The sequence below is a fragment of the Peromyscus californicus genome, unplaced genomic scaffold (genome assembly GCF_007827085.1).
Source record: "Peromyscus californicus insignis strain IS unplaced genomic scaffold, ASM782708v3 Scaffold_20__1_contigs__length_68692818, whole genome shotgun sequence".
NCBI classification, from domain to species: Eukaryota; Metazoa; Chordata; class Mammalia; order Rodentia; family Cricetidae; genus Peromyscus; species Peromyscus californicus.
This window is the reverse complement of record NW_026294503.1, coordinates 56439063-56462320: the sequence shown is the minus strand read 5'-3', so window position 1 is coordinate 56462320 and position 23258 is coordinate 56439063. Positions and strand designations below refer to the sequence as shown.

Below are 23258 nucleotides of genomic sequence, written 5' to 3'. Positions count from 1 at the left end.
CATTTCTTTGGCTTAAGTTGAAGTCCTTAAAAACCTAGAAGAATTCAGGCTAGTGAGGTAAAAAAAAAAAAAAAATATGGAGCTGTCTCTTTCTCCACAACTGCCAAAGTGATGGCTGTGTAAAGAAGCTAAGTACCAATTTTCTCTTTAATATCTGACTATTTGTATGCTCACTTTGAATGTGGAGAAGTTTACCATCTTTCTTATTACTTACGTTGAATGTCGATACATTTAGCTTTGCTCATGAAAATAGCTGTGTGTGTGTGTGTGTGTGTGTGTGTGTGTGTGTGTGTGTGTGTGTGTGTGTGAAGGCCAGAGGCCAAACTTAGGTTTCATTCTTCATGCACCATTCTGTTTTTTTGAGACAGGATTGCTCCTTGGCCTGGAGCTCACTGAATAGGGTAGACTGGGAAGTGAGTGAACCTCAAGGACTCATCTGTATTCTCATCGGTAGTTCTGGGATCCCAAGCATGTGACACTATGTCCAGCATTTTTATGTGAGTTTTGGGTTTCAGGTGGAAGGCAAACACTCTTATCTTCCCACTCCCGGCTTTTTGGCTATTAAGTAGTTTATACACAGTCAGTATAGTGTTGGCCAGAATTAGCTTCAGAGAGACTGGCTTTCCTTTTTTTTTTTAACTCAAAATTTCTACATGAAAACTAAAGCATTTCCTATTAGATAAGTTTTAATTTTATGTTTTGGTAATGATTAGCAGTTTTCTTTAAGGTCCTCATTGGTGCCTTGAAAAATACTATCTTTGTTTTAGTATTTGAGCAACTATCTGTGTTATGGAAAATGGAATTTAAGTGGCTCCTAAATCCCCAAGAAAAAGCTCTGTTTGCACCTTCCTACATGTATTACCCACACATGGCTGAACACAAAGCTCCACATGAGATGGGCAGAGACTTATCTGTGAGAATTAGCACTATTTCATGACTGTATGTTTCTACATGTTCTTTTACATATTTTTTGCAGTTTCCTGGTTTAAAAAAGTACACACACCAAGGAAAAATACATCACATGAAGAAGTGAGCATATTTTCACTAATTATATAAACCTTAGGGTATCCACATTTAAAGGTGGAGTAGAAAAAGACAAAGAAACTGTCATTCTCAGACACGAGGCCTCTGAGTTCACATCATGTCTCCTTTTAGACAGTGTTCATAAAGTTTCCAAAAAGTTCTTGGACACAAGACCTTTGCTCAATGAGAGAAATTATCACAGGATTGAGTCTCATCATGGATAAATTCATCATGACTCAATTTCTGTTGTTAATGATGTGATGAAGTTAGTATGTCACCACGAAGAGTAGAAATTCTTTGCAGGTTAAGAACTTGATTAACCTTAATGGAAAGAATTTTAGAGTATTCATACCTAAAACTTTAGCCAATTCTGTTAATCTTATTATGGGGAGTAGCTTGAAATGATGAATTTTAACCATGGTCTGTGGCCTTACCACAAGTGTTTTTCCTAGGAAATGTTTCTCTAATTATTACATATACAATAATACTCACTGTGGGAAGACATCTAATCATAATGGGTCCTAATTTAAGTAACTATGTGAGCAGTTATTTTTGCTCAGCTGAGCTAAAATTCCTTCTTCAACAAACTGAAGAATAAGCTGTATGTTTGTCTTCATGGGTTTGGTAGTAATTGTGGAATTAATTCTGAAAGTAAGATTTTATATATATATATATATATATATATATATATATATATATAATAATACATATACACATTATGTATATATGATACAGAACATGTGTAGGGTCATCAATTTAGGGGAAATAAGTCAATGCATTAGATCACAATCAAGCGTGAAGTAGAAAGCAGGTAGCTGGAGGTGTGCCTTACCATTACAAACAGCACCTGGAGCCAGAGCCAGCAAGATCATCAGCAGCTAAAGATACTTGTTGCTAAGTCCAATCTCTGGCATTCATATGGAAGAAGGAAACAGCCAAATCTTGCAAGTGGTCCCCTGGCCTCCATGTGTGTGCATGGCACACACATATACATCCATCACACATATAAATGTATGATAAATAAATAAGTACAAAAAGCAGAAGTATACCACATGAAGAAATAAGCACTATATTTCCACTAATAATATAAATTTAGGGTATCCACATTTAAAGATGGAGTAGAAAAAAGAGAGAGACTGTCATTCCCAGACACAAGGTCTCTGTGTTTACGTCATGTCTCCTTTTTGTCAGTTTTCATGAAGTTTCCTTTTAGGTCTTGGACACAAGGCCTTTCCTCACAAACTGTGTTGCATATTCTTGACAGTTTTAATGGAATTCTCTTTTAGATGAAATTGTGTTAGGTGAAGATTGCATTGGCACCCACGATAATTTCTGTCCTAGCAAAAATCTTTATTAGTGAAAAATCTGACAATTTAAAAATATGATGATAATGTACTTAAAAACAAGATATAAAATAATTTATTACATGGAAAGATGCCCAAATATTTTTTTATTTTACTCTGCAGAATCCACAGATAGTAAACAAGCAATAGCCGCATCTTAAGCAACAGTTTAAAATAGATTTTATCTTCATAATGCATAGCAAAACAAACATGACTGCCTTATAAATTTTAGTATAAATACTGAAATTAAATGCTTTGTAGATTTCTGTTGATCATCCCATCAAATTGGTTAAAGCATATTGAAAATATAGTACTGAATTAAATAGTTCTTTAAAACATGTTCGCTGATAAATATTTTACATATATTAAATTAAACATAAAACATATACATTCCTTCATATACACATGAGCTTTTCAAAGGATAGACATACACTTTTCAATGTAAACATTTTAGGAATATACTTTAAAAGCAAGAGGACCATTTTACAATCCAATGGCAAGGTTGTCTGGTGTCTTTCCTATTCAACAGACGTTCTTCTCATCTTATCAGCTAATTCTGTTCTTACTTCAATGTGTTTTTCTAAATTTTGCACTTCATGTGGAAGATTGATGTCCCAAATAGACAAGCAAGACTGTATCTCTGGAAGGAAATAAAAGAAATTATATTTAAAAGATCCACTATGAAATATTTTTATTAATTTATATTGGTTTGTTCTGAACAAATACATAAACATAAATTCAGCCTATAGAATGGACTAAGTTATTGCTATTATAAAACAAGTTCCCCTTGGAAATACTAATCACATATTAATTAAAACGCTCCTAAGTTCCAAGAAGAGCATTTTATAACCTAGCATTTCATTTAGTGAAAAACAGTTACTTCAAATATTGTTCAATATTGGGCAACATGGAGATATCGCTATGAAGATAACTTGTAAAGAAAAATATTGCCATTAATTTAAACTCGATTGAGTTCCTACTTTACAGTGGCTGTTATCTCCACCACTTCTGAATAAAAAACAACACTCTTAAGTTGATAAAAGTTAATTTTGAAAGTGTCTGAGTTATTTGCACTTTAAAGCTCAAATTGAAATTGCTGGTGAGAGCCAATGAGGTGGCTCAGTAGCTGAGGGTGTTTGTGGTGAAGACTGCAGATCCGAGTCTGAACTCTGGGACCCACGGGGTGGAGGAAAGGAGCCAACTCCTTCTTGTTGTCCTCTGACCTTCAGGCATGCACTGTAACATGCATGTACCCAAATACATAATACACACAAGGACACACAGATAAACACACAAATACACATGTATACACACACACGCGCACACACATAACTTAATAAAGGTAATAAAACTTTGAAGAAGACATTGCTGAATGTAGAATGTATTCCAGAAGCTCTCAGCTTACAATGCACAGTGTGCAGCCACCTCACACATGCTTTTGAGCACAGAGCATGATGTTAATGTTACCTTTTTGCTCTTGGGTATCGTCTGTACTCTTCCGCTTGTACCCCAAAACCAGCATCACGTTTTTAAGGCTTCCTTTACCAAAACAAAACACAGAAATTTTCTGTTAAAATAATACATTACATTCAACTGAAAAAAAAATCAGCTGTCCACATCTTAAATACAAATATACTGGACCTGAGTTCACACTGCTATTTGTTGGGACACACTTCAGTTATATAAAAACCTCTCCAACAGATCAGCAATTTTTAAAGAAAACCTATGATAATTATATGAATGTGAAGAAAACCGTTTACCTTTGCTTACATAATAGGTTTGATATTTACACCTAATTCTTCCCTAGAGTTACAACATTAGATAAGAGGAGGCCTGGAAAGTGCATTAGCCAAATTGAGGCATAAACATGAGGCACCTGGAAAGTAAGCTGAACGGAAACAGTGACAACCTACAGACGCACATGTCTCTCTTGAGTCATCTGCTAAGTTTTTGGCAGTTACACATCAAAAAGTGTTGTACATACTGGGCCTTTGGAAGGGTCCTAAGAATATGGTCTGAATGAGAACACGTAGACCCACCCAACCTGCATGGAGTTTATGCTCTAATAAAGATGCAGTCATTGATGGGGAAAAACGATAACTGTCCAATATTATGTCAGTGATGGCTTTCAAAAGCCAAAAGAAAGAAGTCAACTTAAATCACCCCCAGCCTCTTTGAAGTTTAATACATGAGCTACTGCATCAGAAAGCATGACCTTGACAGACTAATTTAACTGATTACGCAGAGAAGGAACCACATGTGCAAGTGCTTTAGGCAGGACTGAGCCCTATGAGAGACTCCACACCTCCTGAGTGAGGAAGAACTAAAAGGGAGAACGTTCCATCATGGATACAGACAGGTAACTGAAGCACTAGTAGGCAGTATGTGTTTCAACTCAGCTTGACTTTAAGATCAAATAAACAGCAATAAACCTACCACTTAGATCCCAAAAGTACATACAAACCAAAGTTGAGAATTTAACACAGTTTGTAGATACAGGTCCCTAAGACCGCCCCCCGCTCCCGGTTGTTCAACACATATATGACAGTTAACAATCCCCAAAACACACCTCATTTTGCCTTGTGTGTGCAGCTATGACATCCACAGATGAAAAGTTCACAAGGAGCAGGGGAAGCTCCTATTGGTACCAAATTTATTCCCCATAGGACAAGTGCTTCCATTTCCATTTCCTAAAGTCCCTAGAACTCTGCTCTTAGAGAACTGAAGCCTACTACAATACTTTGTCATTGGATTTGCCTACGAGGGGCAATTATTGTTTTCTCAATAAAATTATTCATCAAAAGAAGATACTGCAAAATCTCTTTGTGAAAAATGTATTCCACGTGGCATCCTATTTTATTCACATGAGAGGAGAATAGGAAAAAGAATATAAACAAAAGCTTGGATGAAACTTTAACATTATCAAAACATGCGGACTGCAGAGCTCACTGTGCATTGCTCTTAGAATATAAATTTATTTAAAGAATAAAACCCAAGCGGGAGTCTAACATGGGTGGGAAGCTTAGACTGAGCTCTAAACAAACATTTGTTTGACTTACTTGATGAAAAGTGAAATATACACAGTGTACATTTTTCATTTTGCCTTAGATATAAAGAAAAAGAGCTCCTAAGAGCCTAAGACAGCTCATCTTTAGCTGCCCACCCCTCCGATGAGACTGAATGAAAGCATCCAGCCCCTCCAGGGTTAACTGGCCCTATTCAGAGGTTGTCCCAGTTCTGCCTTCTGTGTGACCCTCTAAAGCAGTACAAACGGCACCAGAAAGTCTCATTAAAGAGATGATTTTATTTTTTTAAAATGGCATATTTATCATCGTGAAGGATATGGACATAGCTAAAGGAAAGAAACTTGCCTAACTGTGCCATGGCCAGGGCTCTCACAGAATCACAGAAGTTGTGAATGGTGCGTATCACTCGTCGAGTGGAAAGATCCAGGAGTAAAATGTGGCCTCCTCCAGTTCCTATCCAGAGAGCTGTGTTCTTCTGCAGGCAGAGGGCTTTCACCCTTCCAGAGTAGCATAGCTTGTGTTTCGATTCCTTGTTTACCATCATCTCCCTAAATCATACAGAATGTATTTATTCCGTTTTATCAGCACTTAAGAGATTTAGTAGATTTGCCTACACATGCACAGTGTGCTAACATTTTAAACCATGAAGATGGCAATGAAGCCATGTCTTGGTATTCTGGACACAGGTTCCAGGACCCAGCTTTAGTGGCCAAAATCACAGGTATTCCAATTCTTTATTTAAAACAACACGGCATTTCCACAAAACTTACGTACATCCTCCCTCAAACTTTAAATGATCAGTAAGTGACTCATCAAACCTATGTAATGTAAATGCTGTGTGAATACATATTCAGTAATCATGCAAGCATCAGGGTTCCGTGTTGGAAGCAAAACCTGGGAAAATGGAGGGCTGGCTACATGATTTGAGTATCACTAAAGTGTGCACAGCTAAATTATTTAACACAGAATGCCTGGAAGCACATTTCTTTACTCGAAGCACAAGTTCTCAAAGATGAGAACCGTTATGAAAATCTTTCAATTTTAAGAAATCCTTAAATGAATGAGATGGATATTCATTTTTTATAAACATATACTCCAGTGAAAATATAATGAATTTTCCCAGTAGTAATATAAAAGAGTTAGTTTTAATGCTCTCTATGAAGTCCAAAAATTACAAAAGAAAAATCACTTATATTGAAAGATTTGAAAATATAAATAAATAAATAAATAAAATCAGTGAATTTTTCCCTTCAATAACTAATGGATTCTACCAGGCAGGACTGTCACCCCTCTGAACTTGTCTGCTCAAAGTCCAGAGGGAAAGCTTTGAAAGTGACTCATGAAGGTGAACTGTGAAGTTTTGTTTCGGGGATGTGATGTGTCATCTATCACATTCTCCAGAATACAAAAATTCGTAAGTCAGACGAGAATAAGACAGAGTGAAGGGAGTGGACATGGGTTTGGCACTGACCTTGCTTCTCTACACTGGTGTTTGGCCCGCAACTTCCAACCTGTGTGCTCTCCATCAGCATCCCGTTCTTCCCTCTAAGTCCCTCCCTCCACATCCTCCCTCATTTTGTGACTTTTTTTCTTTATAGTGCAGTATCCTTGCACCTATAATTCAATTCTAAGTCACACTATTGGATAATGTGTCATTGATCTCTAGGAAGCACTTAATGTGGTATTTTCCCATTTATTTTTTTTTTAACTTTTATTTATTCTTTTCTCATATATTATGTCCTGACCATGGCCTATCTTTCCATTAGAGGTTATTCTATATAATTTCATGAAGAGATAATAGTGTTAAACCCCTGCCCCTCTAGTTTCCCAAAACTAATTGTGAAGTCTACTAAAAGACATGCTAACAAGGAATTAACAAGTCTCTCTAATACTTTCTCTTTTGAAAAATTCTCCTTGAGGACTGGAATGAAGAAAAAGAAGCCACAATTCCTTTCTCTTCACTCTGACTTACAAAAACAGGAGCAAAGTTACCAATGCACTTACTTTAAGAAGTGCACACAGTCTATTAATTCACAGAGCTTTTCTGTTTTCTTGTCCCACACCTCTACCACGGGGCTGTTTTTCTTGGCAATGTAGAGAACCGTGTCTACTGCCACCGCTATGATGTTAGAATCGCTGAAAGCTGCATAAGAAAACCTAGGTGGGGAGAAAGGTAAAATATATATATGTATATAAAGTTAACACTGTTTTCAAAATGAAACAAGCTGCGTTATTGTAATTTTCACATATCCTCTCTTAACCATTTTGAATAACTTTGCTCTTTGGTTAACTGATGCTGACTGTACATGATTGTAGAATAAAGACTACTACAACCCGTGCTCATTTCTGGGTTGATTTTGAAGTATAGATCTATCTGGTTCCAAGTGGAATTTTATACTATCTCTTAAAGTCTAAAAGAAATATAGTGTCAGTAAGTTTTAGACATTTCCACACAATCCTTGTTGTCCTGAGTGTTTGGAAAACTGAAAATTAGTCATTTCTACCTAGAATTAAAAATGATGTGGAAATAAATTATAGTGGCAATGTCTCCAAACATGAAAGAAACCCCTAGATTTATAAACGCAAGTCAATCAAATATGAAGAAAAACCGTCCATATACATTCAAGTGAGTACAGTATTTCCAGAGCTTTAAGATTCAGAAATTTGTTATTTATCCTCTTTGAAAATAGTATGTGTTTTCAAATATTTCTCTTCTAACCTTAGACATTGGTGCCATATGTTGCTCACGAACAGATTGGAGACTGTAGGCTCCATCTGCATGGAAGGTCCAGGATCACTTTTGAGGTTTCACCAAAAATGTCAGCTTCTCTGGAATTCTTCCCTGACCTCTAGGAAAGCATTAGCCAGCTGTTCCCTTTCCCCGCACTGGCATAGCTGTTATTTTGTAGTCCTGATCGAAGTCTTATTTATTAATGTGTCCCCCACACTAGACTGTCAATACAACCTCCTAAAAACAACCACCACATCTTTCCTAACTGCCCATAGCTCAGCACAGCACTGTCATACACAGTCCAGTATCTTTGCTGTGCTGGGCAATTGGTTAAGTGAGCTGACAGAAGGATGAATCAACAAAGAATGAACCGTCAGGGCGAAGGGGACAGCCAGAAAAAAGTGAAAAACTTCAAATGTACAATCAACTAGGGAAGACTATATAAAAGATGTCGTGGGAATTTAAGAACCGTCAACATTTCTTACAATAGGCCAGGTTTTCTCCCTCCGTTTTCCCCTAGTCTTTAAAAAGGATGAAAATATCCTCTCGTGCCAGAGTCATTGTTTTCAGTGGCTTTGCCGTGGTGTTTGCTGTATCTAACGAAATCATTCCACGAGCACGAACATTGACACAGGGTTTTAGAATCATAAAACTGTTTTGCATGGTGTCTTTCTTAACCCTTAACCAGAAATGTACAGACCTACAGGCGTAATTTAGTGACAGAGACATTGCCTATCATTCACAAGGCCCCATGTTCTGTAATAGCATAATAAATAAAAATACATTTATAAAAATGGGTAAATCCCAATGCCTAGAAATACAACAACGGAGTCCTGCAAAGGGTAAATAATTTACCTCAGGCCACATGATTGGTATGTTGCAGTATCAAAACACAAAACAAGTCCCATAGGCTCTAAAAGCAGACATTTCTCATTACTAAATGTGCCTTCCACTTAGTGAATGCAGCACTAACTAAAAGGGTCCTGATGATGAGGCTATCCTCTGACCTATGTATGGTGGGGAAAGGCCAGAGCAGCAGTCAGTACTCTTTTAGAACAAGTAAACTCTTTTCCTGTGCTCATAATGGTGATTCTTCATCTCTCTGAGAAAATGAAGCCCTGAGCAAGGTTTAATCTTCATGGGTGTTTTCCAGGACAGCATCCATACAAGGTACTAATACATACCCATGATGGCATCAAATGCTCTATAAATAGTTGAATATCTCTGCTTCTAAAATATTTAAGGGTTGTATGGTTGTATAAAAGTGAAAATTAAAGAAAAAGGAGGCTATCGAAATATCTGTAAATATAGCAAAAATAGCCCTCATCCATATTGCCTTGTAATGTACTGTAGTACATCTTAATGCTGATTATATTTTAGAATGATTGGATAGCTTTACAAAATAAAGCATTGAAACTGAAGCCAGAATCCTCTTAGTTGTCCTGATTTCATAGATACAAAGCATAGCCTGGGCATGAGATTGACTTAGCTGCAGAGCAGATCAAGGAGAATCATTGTGAACAATAGGATTAAGATATCAAGAACAATAGGATAGCTGCTGTGAAGAAAAAAAAAATGCCAGGAGCAGTGAAAGCACAAACAGAAGACGGCTAATTTACATGTGTAGCAGCAGGACAGTCATGTAGGAATGGCATTTGGACTGAAGCAGACAGAGCAAGAACTCAGCAGGGATGCAGATGGAGACCAAACATATGGAAAGTCTAGGGATGAGTAGGGAATACTGTCTTCAAGAATGGAGGTGAGTTCAGTTTAAGCACAGTGCTCAGACAACTATAAACTGTGAATCTAGGGAGCCGAGCTAAACCCTATTATGAAGAGGGCACAACGGGAAGCCTCTGAATAGTTTTCAGAGAGAGAATCTGTCTCCCATTCTCAAGGGTTCTGTTTTCAACGTGAAGACAGACTGGAGAACCAAGTCTGGCCAGAAACTGAGAACTGCATAGAAACCTGTTACTGTTAACAGGACCATAGACATCCTGGGCCATGGTAGCAGCAGAGAAGTTCAAGGGTTTGTAGAACAACTGGGAAAGCCAAGTCACTATGAGAGCAAAGGACAAGGCAGTCAAGAGTTAGCCCTGGCTTCAATACTGAAAAACCCAGACAGACACGCACAATTCTAGCAAGCCATCTGAAGGAGAGATTGGTGACTGAGAGCTGAAACTATCACAATCAGTTAATGTATTTGAGAGCTCTTGGGTACTAAACATTACATTAATATCCTAACACTAATTTTATTTAACCTTCTAAATATGCCTTTGGGATGAAGAATTGGACAATACTCAAGTAAGAGTGAAATGGGTACTGATAGGTTATTGTCCGAGTTAACAAAACCAATACAATGCAGAGCCAATACCTGACTTGCAGTTTTGACTTTTGCCTCCATCCTACCCTGCCTGTTACTGAGGAAAACAAAAAGAAAAAATAGATTTGATTAAAATCCAATTTAAAAATGGGAACTCTTCACTGGATCCTGCTGGATAACTAAGGGGTACTCAGTTGCAGACAATGGCTGACTTCCCAAAGAACCCAGCAGTAACCCATAGTTAGTGAGTAGGCGAAGGGTCCTATGGGCCACACCCCCCATCCAGGGTGAACTGTTGATGGACTCAGTCTTGCTCAGAGACCAGCATTTTATAGTCCTTCTACCTACCTTCTGGATTTTATATCCTTTCTACTCCCTCTTCAACTATGAACCCTGAGGTGTAAATGCTTTGTTTAGTCTTGAGAACTCAACCATCACTTATTCTAAGAACCCCATGGTCACACAAATGACCCTGGTTAAACTCAGTGGATTGATGATAGATAGATAGATAGATAGATAGATAGATAGATAGATAGATAGATAGAGATGATAGATAGACAGACAGACAGACAGACAGACAGATAGATAGATAGATAGATGAATATTTGATAGGAGAATTAATAGAGGTGGGAGGGAGATTTGAAAGCACGGGGTGACAGTAACCAGAATGTACTTTATACATGCATAAAATTATCGAAGAACAGATTAAAAAACATAAAAATTTAAAAATGTGAACAATATACTAGTTCAAGGCTTATCTACTTTTATTCTTGCTTGAAACTGGTGTCACTAACTTAGTCATAATTTTGATAACCAATTATTAAATCTAGAAATTATTATCTTAAAAATCTAAGTTCTTTATAATTAATAATTAAAATAATTGTAAATAATTGTATATAAAACCCACAGCTTTAGTTATAGTCATTGATTGCCTCCTAATTGCAAACTTCTAAATTTAGCAATAATTAACTAATATTCTAATGCTACTACAATGGCTAGAATTTGTTAAATTTTCTATTAAGAATATTTCATCTTATAATAGGCAAATATTGCATTTCAAATGATATTTAGTATCAATGTTGTCTATGATTTTTTAATATGATTCTAAAGAAAAAACATGAATGAATGATGAATTGGTTATACAAAATAAAAATAACTTACAGTTGGGTGGTTCTTGTCTCAATGAGTTTCTGAATGGTGAAATCATTGGAAAAGGAGAAGATCTTTGTGCCACATCCTCCCCATGTGATATGCCTTTCAGTTGAGTTCATGGACACACTCAAGCACATCAGGGGGGTACTGACATCACCTATGTGGAGTGTCTTCAAAGGGGCAGCTCCTTTACACTGTAAAGAGAACAGATGGAGTGCACGATGTGGTGCTGGGCAAGTTTTCACTTTACACAAGTGCTTTCTACTTAAATGATCAATGATACTAAAATAGGAATTGAGACAAGACACACTTTTCAAAGTTTCTACCAAGATGGGGTTGGTTCAGTTAAGCTGCCATTCAAGTTGTAATCCTCATGACCAACCTCTTCCCTGTGCGAAGATTGTTCAGGAAAACAGTCTGCTCACCAGATCTGCTTCCATTTTTCTTTGGATCAGTGGTCCTCAGTCTTACAAATGCTGTGACCCTTTAATACAGTTCCTCGTGGTATTGTGACCCCCCCAGCCACAAAATTATTTCATTGCTACTTCATAACTTCAATTTTGCTACTGTAACAAATCATAATATAAATGTCTGATATGCAGGAAATCTGATATAGGACCCCCCAAGTGGGTCGTGACCGACAGGTTGAGAACCACTGCTTTAGATACTAAAAATTAAGTATCAAGAGGTGGAAGGGAGCTGATTGAGTAGATGGAACCATGATGAATTGCCGAAGGAATAGAGTCTGTAATGACTAAGTGAGTCTCAAGAACAGGAGGTTGAATGACATCTTCAGTGCTGAAGAACACATCAATGGCATGCCAGATGTTTTTCATGTGGGAGGGGGGAAGAGGGAAGAGGAAGGGCAGGGAGTCAGGCTAGGGAAATGAACCCAAGGCATCCTGAATGTTCATTGTGTTCTCTACTGAGCTATGCCTCTAGCTGCTACCCAGCACAGCAAACTTCAGTGTCTGTTTTTTCCTGGAATGCTTTTATAAAAGAGATCTACTTCATTTGTACAGATTGAATTATCTCCATTTCTATCATTTCAAAAAAGATTTCACTTCTTGTTGCCTTCAGTTCATTCATGCAAGTTATTTACTCAAGCAGCAAGTTTTCTTTTAAGGATCTATTATAGGCTAAAATTCATGGAGCAATAAATAGATAGCAGGTGAAATGTATGATGCTTGTTGTCAGGGATCTGACAATTACATAGCGGGAGAGATACGTAAAACCAAGTCTTTAAAAATACACTTTTATATAAGATGCATTCAACATTTACCTTAATAGTCTTATCTTCAAATATCATTAAATTACCATCAGCAGTTCCCACCAAAAGAAAATTACTTTGCTTGCTGAAAGAAAAAAATGTCGAAATTGTTACAAAATAACATTGTTTTGAGTAACCTGGCTTTTAAATTCTCCCATCTTGACTAAACCCTCCCTGAAACACTCACTGCCTGTGTGATCCTTGCAACCCACAGTCCACCTCAGCTTCTTTGGAAGGAGAAGTCCCTACCCTGCCTTGTGTCCATTTCTCAGCACCAGAAAGCCTTTCCCAATGACTGGGAGCCATCCTTTTAATGTGCAATCAACAAGAAAGATACATATCCATTTACCAGTCTCTGGGAGAGGGTAGGGACCTACCTTCAGTCAGGAACATTAGTAAAACCAGAGGGTGGATTCACCCTAAGAGTGCCCTGCCACCGCCCACGGTATCGTTCAATATTTTCTACAACACTCACCCATCCCTCTGCCTAAAGCTCTCCCACCTGTGTTTCAGTGGAACTGAGTTTGATATCTTTCTCCTACTCTGATAGCACCCGAAATGAATATAATTTCCTTCAATTAATTGACAACCCTACCTCTGCTTGGCAAAGGAATTGCAATACAAACAAGTAACGGAGTCAGTCATCTTTTCAAGGGTGTGCCTCTTTGTCTCATCTTCAGCATTGATGACCAGGAGATCCCCAGATTGTGTGCCACACACAATCCAGCTCTCTTTTTCATCAGGAAGATGCACCAAAGCCAAGCACAGTATTCTACTATCAGTAACTTCCTGTTAAGAAAAGTAAGTAAATTCTAGGTGACATGATCTTACTTTAAGTTACCAGATCTTGTATAGAATGACAATATCCTGTTATCGATATTTTGTTTGTTCTCTAACAAATAAAGCTTGCCTGAAGATCAGAGGGCAGAGCTAGCCACTAGTTAACCATATAAGCCAGGCAGTGGCTTTAATCCCAGCACTTGGGAGGAGGAAGCAGGGAGATCAGGAGTTCAAGGCCACCCTGGGCTACACAAGATTGATCCAGTCTAAAAGGGAAACAGAGCCAGGCAGTGGAGGCTCATGCCTTTAATCCCAGCACTTGGGATCTTATGCCTTTGATTCCAGTACTTGGGAGGCACAGGCCTTTAATCCCAGCACTAGGGAGGTGGAGACAGGAAGTGATATGGATGGGCAGAGAGAAGAATATAAGGAAGGAAGAGACAGGAGCTCTGCCCCTTCGACCCGAGGATTCGGTGTAGGTAAGAAGTCTCTCTAGTGGCTGCTCCTTCACTCCTCTGATCTTTCAGCATTTACCCTTATATCTGACTCATGGTTTTAGTTATTAAAACCAATTAGAATTTGAGCTACATCAATGTACTTAAATCTGGCTACCTTTGTGCACTTACTTTTACAATCAATGCCAATTTTATTCACTTTTCAATAATAGAAGGTAAAGATTTTTGCATACCTAGTTGCAGAATGTACCTGAATCTGAAATTAAAAATTGAAAATCATTTTTTTTCCAAATAATTCTTACTTCATCAAGACCATAGGAAAGAGTTCTTTAATCTTGAGCATAAGTTCTGGTGAAATATTTCAAGGCAATAGTCAAAATATCAAGTTACTTTTTAACTCTATAAATTTATCTTTTTGCCAGTCTATTGATCTATCTAGTAAGAGTCATATGCAGATCTCTTTTGCTCATTTCCCTACTACTGGGAGTGTTGGCTGCCAACAGACCCAAAGAAGTACGATTACACAGTCCCACTTCTAAGCAGACAGCTGCTAATTTCCAATTGACATTGGAGAATGAATGTCTCACCTTACAGGTAGACACATGATGACTGTCTAACCCCTAGTGTGTAGTCCTTAATGACCATATAACCCCTATTGTGTAGACAGATACCCAAAAGCCACCAGGCCCTTTGTGTAGACACTCAATGAACACCTGGCCTTGGTGTAAGGGCACCTGATGACAACCTGACACCTGATGATAGCCTGGCACTTGTATGTGGATACTTGAATGTCTGGCCTTTTATATGTGGACACTCCACAGTGCTGGTCACACTCCGGAGCCCTTGAGAGAAGAGACCCAGGTTCCGCTTCCTCAGGAGCCACATCTTTTATTCTAAGCTATTTATTCTGTTTCAGCTTCCTTTATCTTGTGCCAAGCTTGTCACTCTTTAATTCATACTAATAAGATGGCTGTTTCTGGCTCTGTTTCCAGAGATACTGACATGACATATAGATAGATAGATAGATAGATAGATAGATAGATAGATAGATAGATAGACAGATATAGATATATGTGTGTGTGATATATTAAAGAGAATTCATATTTACCTCATAGCTGTATCTTTCCGTGTTTAAGTCAAAGAAGGAGAGCTGGCCTTTCTCAGTGTTCCCACAGCCCAACCAGAGGGTCGCGCTCTTGCTATTGGGAATTGTAGCAACCATGCATTCAACAATAATGTTCTCAGGTATCAAAATGTGTCGCATGAGACAAATTAATTCAGCAGAATTCAAAATGTCAAAGACCTAAAAAAGTTAAAAAATGACAAAACAGCATTCATCAAGTTAACATTTCTTCCTTAAAGATCAAATGTATCCTAAAGCTGTATCAAGCAAAACCTGTGGTTTTGGTTAAACTAATCTAGATCATTAAGTACAATAGTCCAAATTATGGATAAAAATCACATTTACAAACAAGCATAATATATACTCTTTGCATACTGTGCACAGTATATACTCTCTGTATATGTGCTATGGTTTTTCTTTTAACATGCAAAGTTCAAAAGTGCCAACTGAACCAAATTTATATGCTCAATTCTTTATTTCAGAGACACATTAATTGCCAGAAACAAAAGTATAACTTCTATCAGCTGAAGGAAATGAAAAACCAAGATTTGTTTACAATTTAGAAAACATCTTTAGATCCTGCATTTGAGTTTTCCTTCAAGCACTAGAGAACAGGGGACCAGTGAGTACACTATAAGCTAACAGAACCAGGAGATGGGATACTAGGAAGAGAACAGGGACAGCAAAGCTTGCCACACATGACACCTCAAGAAAATCCCTTATTCTCTCTATGCCTGGCTTAGATAATCTGATGAGATATTTATCTTTCTTAGTACATACAGACTGTACTTAAAGATAAAATAGGTAAGTCTAGGCTTACAATTCTATCCTACACTTTAGAATCCCGGAGTTGCTATGGAGTCCATGAAATGCAGATGAAGGGAAACAGTAGTTATAATACGATAATTTTACTATGATACGATAAGGAATAAATATATACAGTTCATATAACTGCACTGGTCACTAACTATACTAAAACAAATGAGCCACATGGTTTAAAGCAATTATGAAATGTTAGTCACATTCCGGACATTGAAAGTTGAACAAATCTTCAAATATTAATATTGATTCAAAATCAACACATCACAACAGAAGGACCACTTTTACTGTGATCTATAAAAGTTTACACAAGCTTAAATCATAGAAAGAGTTTCCTTTCAGATATTATGTCAGGAGATATTACACTTTGGACAAACTTCTAGCTACAGACTAACTTAAAATACTGGATGAATTTTTAAAATGTATTTAAGCTTTAAAATAGTGGCAACACAGTAAACAACTACCAGATCAAAAACATAATGAAACAGAAATCATAAATGTTAACTGAATCTTAAAACCAGAATCGTGATAAAGATGTCTGTCTAGTTATACAACATTGATATGAACTTTGGATGCCTTGTAGGGGTCCAATGACAGAAGCTCAGTACAGACCCACCCAACGTAGAGTACCTTACTTAGAAAAGGATCTGTGACCATAAACCTGAGATCCCCAAAGACTACATGTACAGAACAAGCAAGAACAAAAGTTATTGGTGTCCACATTCTAACCTTCACAAGTGTGAAAGAAGGTGGCTTACAAACTTCCCAGAGAAAGGTGGCATGGCTGCAAGAAGCCTGAGGAATTATTGACAAGCCTGTTTTCATTTTTCTAACAAATTCATATCATCTGGGTGTTTAAGAGCCAGAGGATCAGAGAGTTTGCTGTGAGATTTCATCTCCCAGGACTGTCAGAAGCTACCCGAACATCTCACCAACATGGCTGCCTAATCATGAGCTAAATAAGGAAGACACCAATAGACACATGGCTATCTAACATGGACTACGGAAAGTTTATGAGTCCTCTACCCTAGGCAAAGAACTACAGGAAAGTAATGAATAATGAGAGCTGGAGAATCAGTCTCCCCCAGGGAAGACCACAGCAATTGGTGATCCAATACCAAATGATCAGCCCTGAAAACATGCATACAAGTAACATTATACAGATTGAGCAAGTTGTATTCATGTATTTAATATATATAATATATAATTCAATTCATATGCATATGTAATTTTTGTTGTTGTTCTTTGAGACAAGGTTTCTTTGTGTTGTTTTGGTGCCTGTTCTGGATCTCGCTCTGTAGACTAGGTTGGCCTTGAACTCACAGAGATCCACCTGGCTCTGCCTCCCGAGTGCTGGGATCAAAGGCATGTGCCACCACCACCTGGCTTTGCATATGTAAATTTTGAAAAACATTTAATTAATTTTAAAGAGAGCAAAGTAGGTACATGGGGTATTTGAAGGGAGGAAGTGATATGATTATATTATAATCGTAAAGAAAAATATTTTAAAAAAACAGCGAAATTCAATCCAGGAATTAAGTTTAATGAACCATTAGCAGAAAACATTTCCCCCAAAGTGTAGGAGACCAGCATGTACAAATATGAATTTGCTCAAATATGCTTAAGAAAAGTTGAGTATATGAGAACATAACCCACAGACATGAAGAGGAAGACAATGCCCTAAAGATAATACTCACTCTGACTATCTGCAGATAGACTGCAAATACAAAAAGAATATGGTTTGTCATAGGCTTTAGCAAAGTAATTTTATATTTTATATAAAATCAAATCTAATGATAACAAAATATTCCTAAATAAGAAAAGCAAATAGGGAGGGGAAAGTATTGAAAAAGAGGAAGGAATAGGTAACTTGACAGAAGGACTTTCTGTGAGACTGTCTATGAATCATCACTAAGTTTGAAAATGCAGAAGTCCTAGTCCAGTCTCATGGAGGCTCTACAGCTGTTGGTCTAAAGTTTATGAGTTCCCACTAGCTTGGTTCGTTTGTCCCTGTAGGTTTCCCCATTGTGATCTTGATGTCCCTTGCTCACAGAATCCCTCTTCTCTTTCTTCAACTGGACTCCTGGAGCTTGGCCTGGTGGTTTGCTGTGGATCTCTGCACGTGCTTCCTTCAGTTACTAGATGAAGACTTTATGATGACAGCTAGGGTATTCACTGATCTGATTACTGGGGTAAGCCAGTTCAGGTACCCTCTCCACTATTACTAGTAGTTTAAACTGGGGTCATCCTTGTGAATTCCTGGGAACTTCCCTAGCACTCAGTTTCTCCCTATCCCCATGATGTCTCCCTCTATCATGGTATCTATTTCATTGCTCTCCCACTAGGCCCTCTGCATAGTGAGACAGTTGTGTAACTTGATCTACTTAAGGGGACCATTGGCAGTAGGGTCAGAATTCATCCCTGGTGCATGACCTGATGTTTTGGAGCCCATTACCTATGGTGGGACACCTTGCACAGCCTTGATGCAGGAGGCTTGGACCTGCCTCAACTGAATGTACCAGGCTCTACTGACTACCCATGGGAGGCTTACCTTGTCAGAGGAGGGAATGGGGATGGGGTGGGGGTAAGTAGGGAGGAGCGGGAGGAGAGAACAAAGGGGCATCTGTGGTTGGTATGTAAAATGAATAAAAAAATTCTTAATAAAAAATAAGTTTGAAAATGGATATGTCAAATCAATGGAGAATAAATTAAAGAAACTAACAAATAAATCTGGGAAGTTGATTTTTCAAATGAGAACAAGAAATGATAATTAGATAAAAACATGAACTCTAGGACTTGGATGATGGCTCAGTTGATAACATGCTTACCATGCAAGCAATGAAGACCTGAGTTCAATACCTGAATCCACATAAAAAAACACTGAGCTCGCCGGGCGGTGGTGGTGCACGCCTTTAATCCCAGCACTCGGGAGGCAGAGCCAGGCGGATCTCTGTGAGTTCGAGGCCACCCTGGGCTACCAAGTGAGTCCCAGGAAAGGCGCAAAGCTACACAGAGAAACCCTGTCTCGAAAAACCAAAAAAAAAAAAAAAAAAAAAAAAAACACTGAGCTCAATCACTTGATTATAATCCCAGTACTGCGGAGGTAGGGCCAGGCAGGTTCATTGGCTATTGAGATTAAATTTACCCTAATCAGCAAGCTGTAGAATGTGGACAATCTCTCAAAAAATAAAAGTATATGGCACCTGAGAACTGGAAGCTGTCTTCTGGCCTCCATAAGAATACACACATATGCACCCATACCGACAACCACCTTTGCACCCCCACATATAAAAACATGCACACACAACAACAAATTCTAGATTGATTAAGAATGTGGATGTAAAAAAGCAAACCTATTATCCACTTTAAAAATTTTTATTTAAAAATAATTTTCATACAATATTTTGACCACATTCCCCCCACCCACAACTCCTCTCAGCTCCATCACACCTCACTTGCTTTCTCACTCTCTCTCACTCTCTCTCTCTAAGAAAAAGAAGAGAAAAAAAGAAAATCAAAACAGACAAACTTAAGAAAAGGAAATGGTAAGCTGAAACTAGCAAACAAAATAAAAAATGCACATAAAACATGGAGTCTGTTTGTGTTAGCCCACTACTCCTGGGCATTATGCCTGCCCTGGGGTGTGGTTAATATACCCAATACCCAGTGACACTCCATTAGAGAAAATTAATAGTTCCTTTCCCAGCAGGTATCAATTGCAAATAGCCCTTTGTTGGGCCTGAGAATTTATATCATTGGGTAAATGTACCATATTATCATTACTGACTCATAAGTTGATGGACATCTAGTCTGTTATTAATTTTTGGCTATTACGAATAGAGCAACACTGAACGTGGTTGAAATGGTATCTCTATAGTAAGATGTATAGTTCTTTGATATATCCCAAAGAACAGTATAGTTGGATCTCATGAACTTCTACTTGAAGCTTTTTGAAGAACCTCCACACTGATTTCCATAGTGGCTCTAACAATTGGCAGTCTCACCAGCAATGAATAAATATTTCTCTTTCCACACAACTTTTCCAGCATGAACTGCCATTTATTTTACTAATCATGGCCATTCTGACTGAGGAAACATGAAATCTCAAAGTAATTTTAATTTGTATTTTCTTAATGGCTAAGGATGTTGAAAAATTTTTAAGTATTTCTAAGCCACTTTCGTTTCATCTTTTGAAAACTATGTTTGGTCTACATCACAACTTTTAATTGAGTTGTTTCTTGATATTCAATTTTTTATATTTTTTATATATTCTAGATATAAATTATCTGTCAGATGTAAGGTTTGTCCCCATTCTGTTTTTTGTTTGTTTGTTTGTTTGTTTGTTTGTTTGAGACAGGGTTTCTCTATGTAGTTTTGGTGCCTGTCCTTAATCTTGCTCTGTAGATCAGACTGGCCTCAAACTCACAGAAATCCACCTGGCTCTGCCTCCCGAGTGCTGGGATTAAAGGCGTGAGCCACCACCACCTGGCTGTTCCCATTCTCTAGGCAGTTACTTTGACTAAATAATGGTGTCCTTATCTATACAGAAGCTTTTATCTTCATATGGTCCCATTTCTTGATTGTTGGTATTAATGCCTAGGCTACTAGTGTCCTGTCTGGAAAGACTTTTTATGTGCCAATGAATTCAAGCCTACTCCCCACTTCTTCTTCTATCAAGTCAGTGTATCTGGTCTTATGCTGACATTCTTGATCCATTTGTAGTTGAAGTTTGTACAGGGTAATAATATTAATCTCTTTTCCTTCTTCTATGTGCAGCCATCAGCATGATCAGCACCATTTGTTGAAGATGCTCTGTTTTGTTTTGTTTTTTTCCAGTATATATTTTTTTTGTTTCATTGTCAAAAATCAGGTGTCTGTAGATGTATCGTATTTTAAGTCTGGATCTTCACTTCAATTCTATGAGCAATGTGTCTGCTTTTATGGCAGTATTTATTACTGTAGCTCCGCAATACAACTTGAAACCTAAATGGTAATACTTCAAGGGGTATTGGGTTTTTTTTTTTTTCAATCTCCTGGATTGATTTAGCTAATCTGGGTTTTTCTGGTTCTCTCTGAGGTTGAAGAATATTTTTTCAGTTTCGATGAAAACATGCTTTGGAATTTTGATGGAAGTTGGACTGAATCTCTAGGTTGCTTTTGGTAGGACAGCCCTTTTCACAACATTAATCCTACGATCCATAAGCACGGGAGATATTACCATTTTCTGGTGTCTCCTTCAATTTCTTTCTTTAGTATCTTCAAGTTTTTAATTATACAAGTATTTAACTTCCTTGGTTAGCCTTATCTGAAGATATAATTTTTCAGGCTACTGTGAAAGGTTTCCTTGATCTCTTTCTCAGTCTGTCATTTGTATGCAGGAAAACTTCTGATTCTGTGTACTAATTTTATACTCTGCCACTTCTTCATCTACAGAAGTTTACCATTGGGGTTTTTAGGGACTTTTATGTATCATATGCAAATGAGGATACTTTGGCTTCTTCCTTTCCTGTCTGAATCCCCTTCTGTTTTCTGGAATAATTTAGATAATAAATTAGACGGCACTGGTGTTAATCTTTTTTCAAAGATCTAGTAGAATCCTGCATGGAATCTATCCGATCCTGGACAATTTTTGTTTCAGAGATTTTTAATTGCTACTTCTATTTTCACTAGTGGTTATGGGTCTGTTTAAATTGTTGGTAGGTCATAAATATCATGAAATACATTCATTTCTTTTAAATTTTCCAGTTTGGTAGAGTACAGATTTTTAAAGTACGTCTTTAGGATTCTCTGAATTTCCACAATGTTTGCTGTAATATCTCCCTCTTTATATCTAATTTTATTAATTTGACTCTTATCTCCATCTTTTGGTTAATTTAACAAAGGGTTGGTCAATCATGTTCATTTTCTCAAAGAACCAATGATTCATTGATTCTTTGTATTATTTCAATTGTTTTAGTTCATTGATTTCAGCCTCGAGTGATTATTTCTTCGTGTCTACTTTTTTTAGGCATTATTTCTTCCTGTCTTTCTAGAGATTTCAAATGTGTCATTATGTTAGATCCATAAGTAGACATATTAAGATGAATCCGTTTTCTAATCCAATCTGTTAATCTGTGTCTTTTTTTTAATTGGGAGAACTGAGACTATTAATATTGAGAGTTAGTCAAGAACAGTTTTTATTAATCCTCATTATGTTGTCCTGGTGGTGGGGACTCCCCCTGCCTCTTGAGACTAACTCTTCTGGGATTATTCATTCATTGTATAATCTGGGTATAGTTAATCTTCTCTTCAGGCTGAATTTTTCTTTGTAGTATGTTCTATAAAGCTGAGTTGCTTAAATTTGTTCTTAATATAAAATGTTTTTCTTTCTCTGTCAATGGTGATTGATAGTTTTGCTGGGTATAGTAACTGGGTTGGCATCTGTGATCTCTTAAAGTTTGTAGAATGCCTATCCAGGTCCTTTGAGAAGTTAGTTGTCATTCCAATTAGTTTGACTTAATTTGGTCTTTATCCTTTGACACTTTTGCTATCTTTTCTTTCTTCTATATATTAATTTTTGATTATTATGTGTTATGGGAAGCTTCTTTTCCAGTGTTGTCTTTTTAGTGTTCTGTATTCTTCTTGTACCTACTTAGGTTGGAGAAATTGTCTTCTATGATTTTGTTAAAAATATATTCTGTCCCTTTGACCTGGATTTATTTTCCTTCCTTCCCTATAATTCATAGCTTTGATTTTTTCATATTGTCCCAGATTTCCTGAATGTTTTACACCTGGATTTTTTAAACTTTAACAGTTTCTTTTAATCCATTGATAAGGCTTAATGATGAGGCTTTTATTTGACAACTTCAGTTTTTCATTGCCAGTTTTATTTTAGTTTAGGTTTTCTTTAGCTATTCTATTTCTTTGTTAAATTCTATGTTCATTTCTTGAATTATTTTTTATTGTTTCATTCAATTGTTTGTGTTTCCACAGTGTTCACTGAGATATTTACTCATATCTAAAGTCTTTGAACATATTTGTAATTGCTATTTTAAAGTCCTTGTCTTATTCTTCAGCTAAACTGCTTTTCTCAGGGCCTAACACAACAGAATTGCTGGCCTCTGAAGGAGGCACATTGTTTTGTTGTTCATATTTGCTTTGTGTGTGTGTGTGTGTGTGTGTGTGTGTGTGTGTGTGTGTGTGTGTGTGTGTGATCTAGGCATCTGGAGTTAGG

The 23258-nt window shown here is 37.3% G+C and overlaps 1 protein-coding gene across 2 annotated transcripts in view; it reads right to left on the bottom strand.

The window, feature by feature from the left end:
• Positions 1-2452: 2452 nt before the first annotated feature.
• Lrrk2 (leucine rich repeat kinase 2) overlaps positions 2453-23258 on the bottom strand; it is a 142322-nt gene continuing 121516 nt past the window's right edge. For both annotated transcript variants that reach the window (XM_052748694.1, XM_052748695.1), the window contains 8 exons: positions 15212-15406; positions 13464-13657; positions 12881-12953; positions 11608-11792; positions 7397-7549; positions 5734-5940; positions 3834-3901; positions 2453-3006 (listed from right to left, as the gene is read on the bottom strand). In XM_052748694.1, coding sequence (XP_052604654.1) covers positions 2885-3006; positions 3834-3901; positions 5734-5940; positions 7397-7549; positions 11608-11792; positions 12881-12953; positions 13464-13657; positions 15212-15406 — 1197 coding nt within the window. In that variant the 3' untranslated portion in view covers positions 2453-2884. The remainder of the gene's footprint in view (positions 3007-3833; positions 3902-5733; positions 5941-7396; positions 7550-11607; positions 11793-12880; positions 12954-13463; positions 13658-15211; positions 15407-23258) is intronic.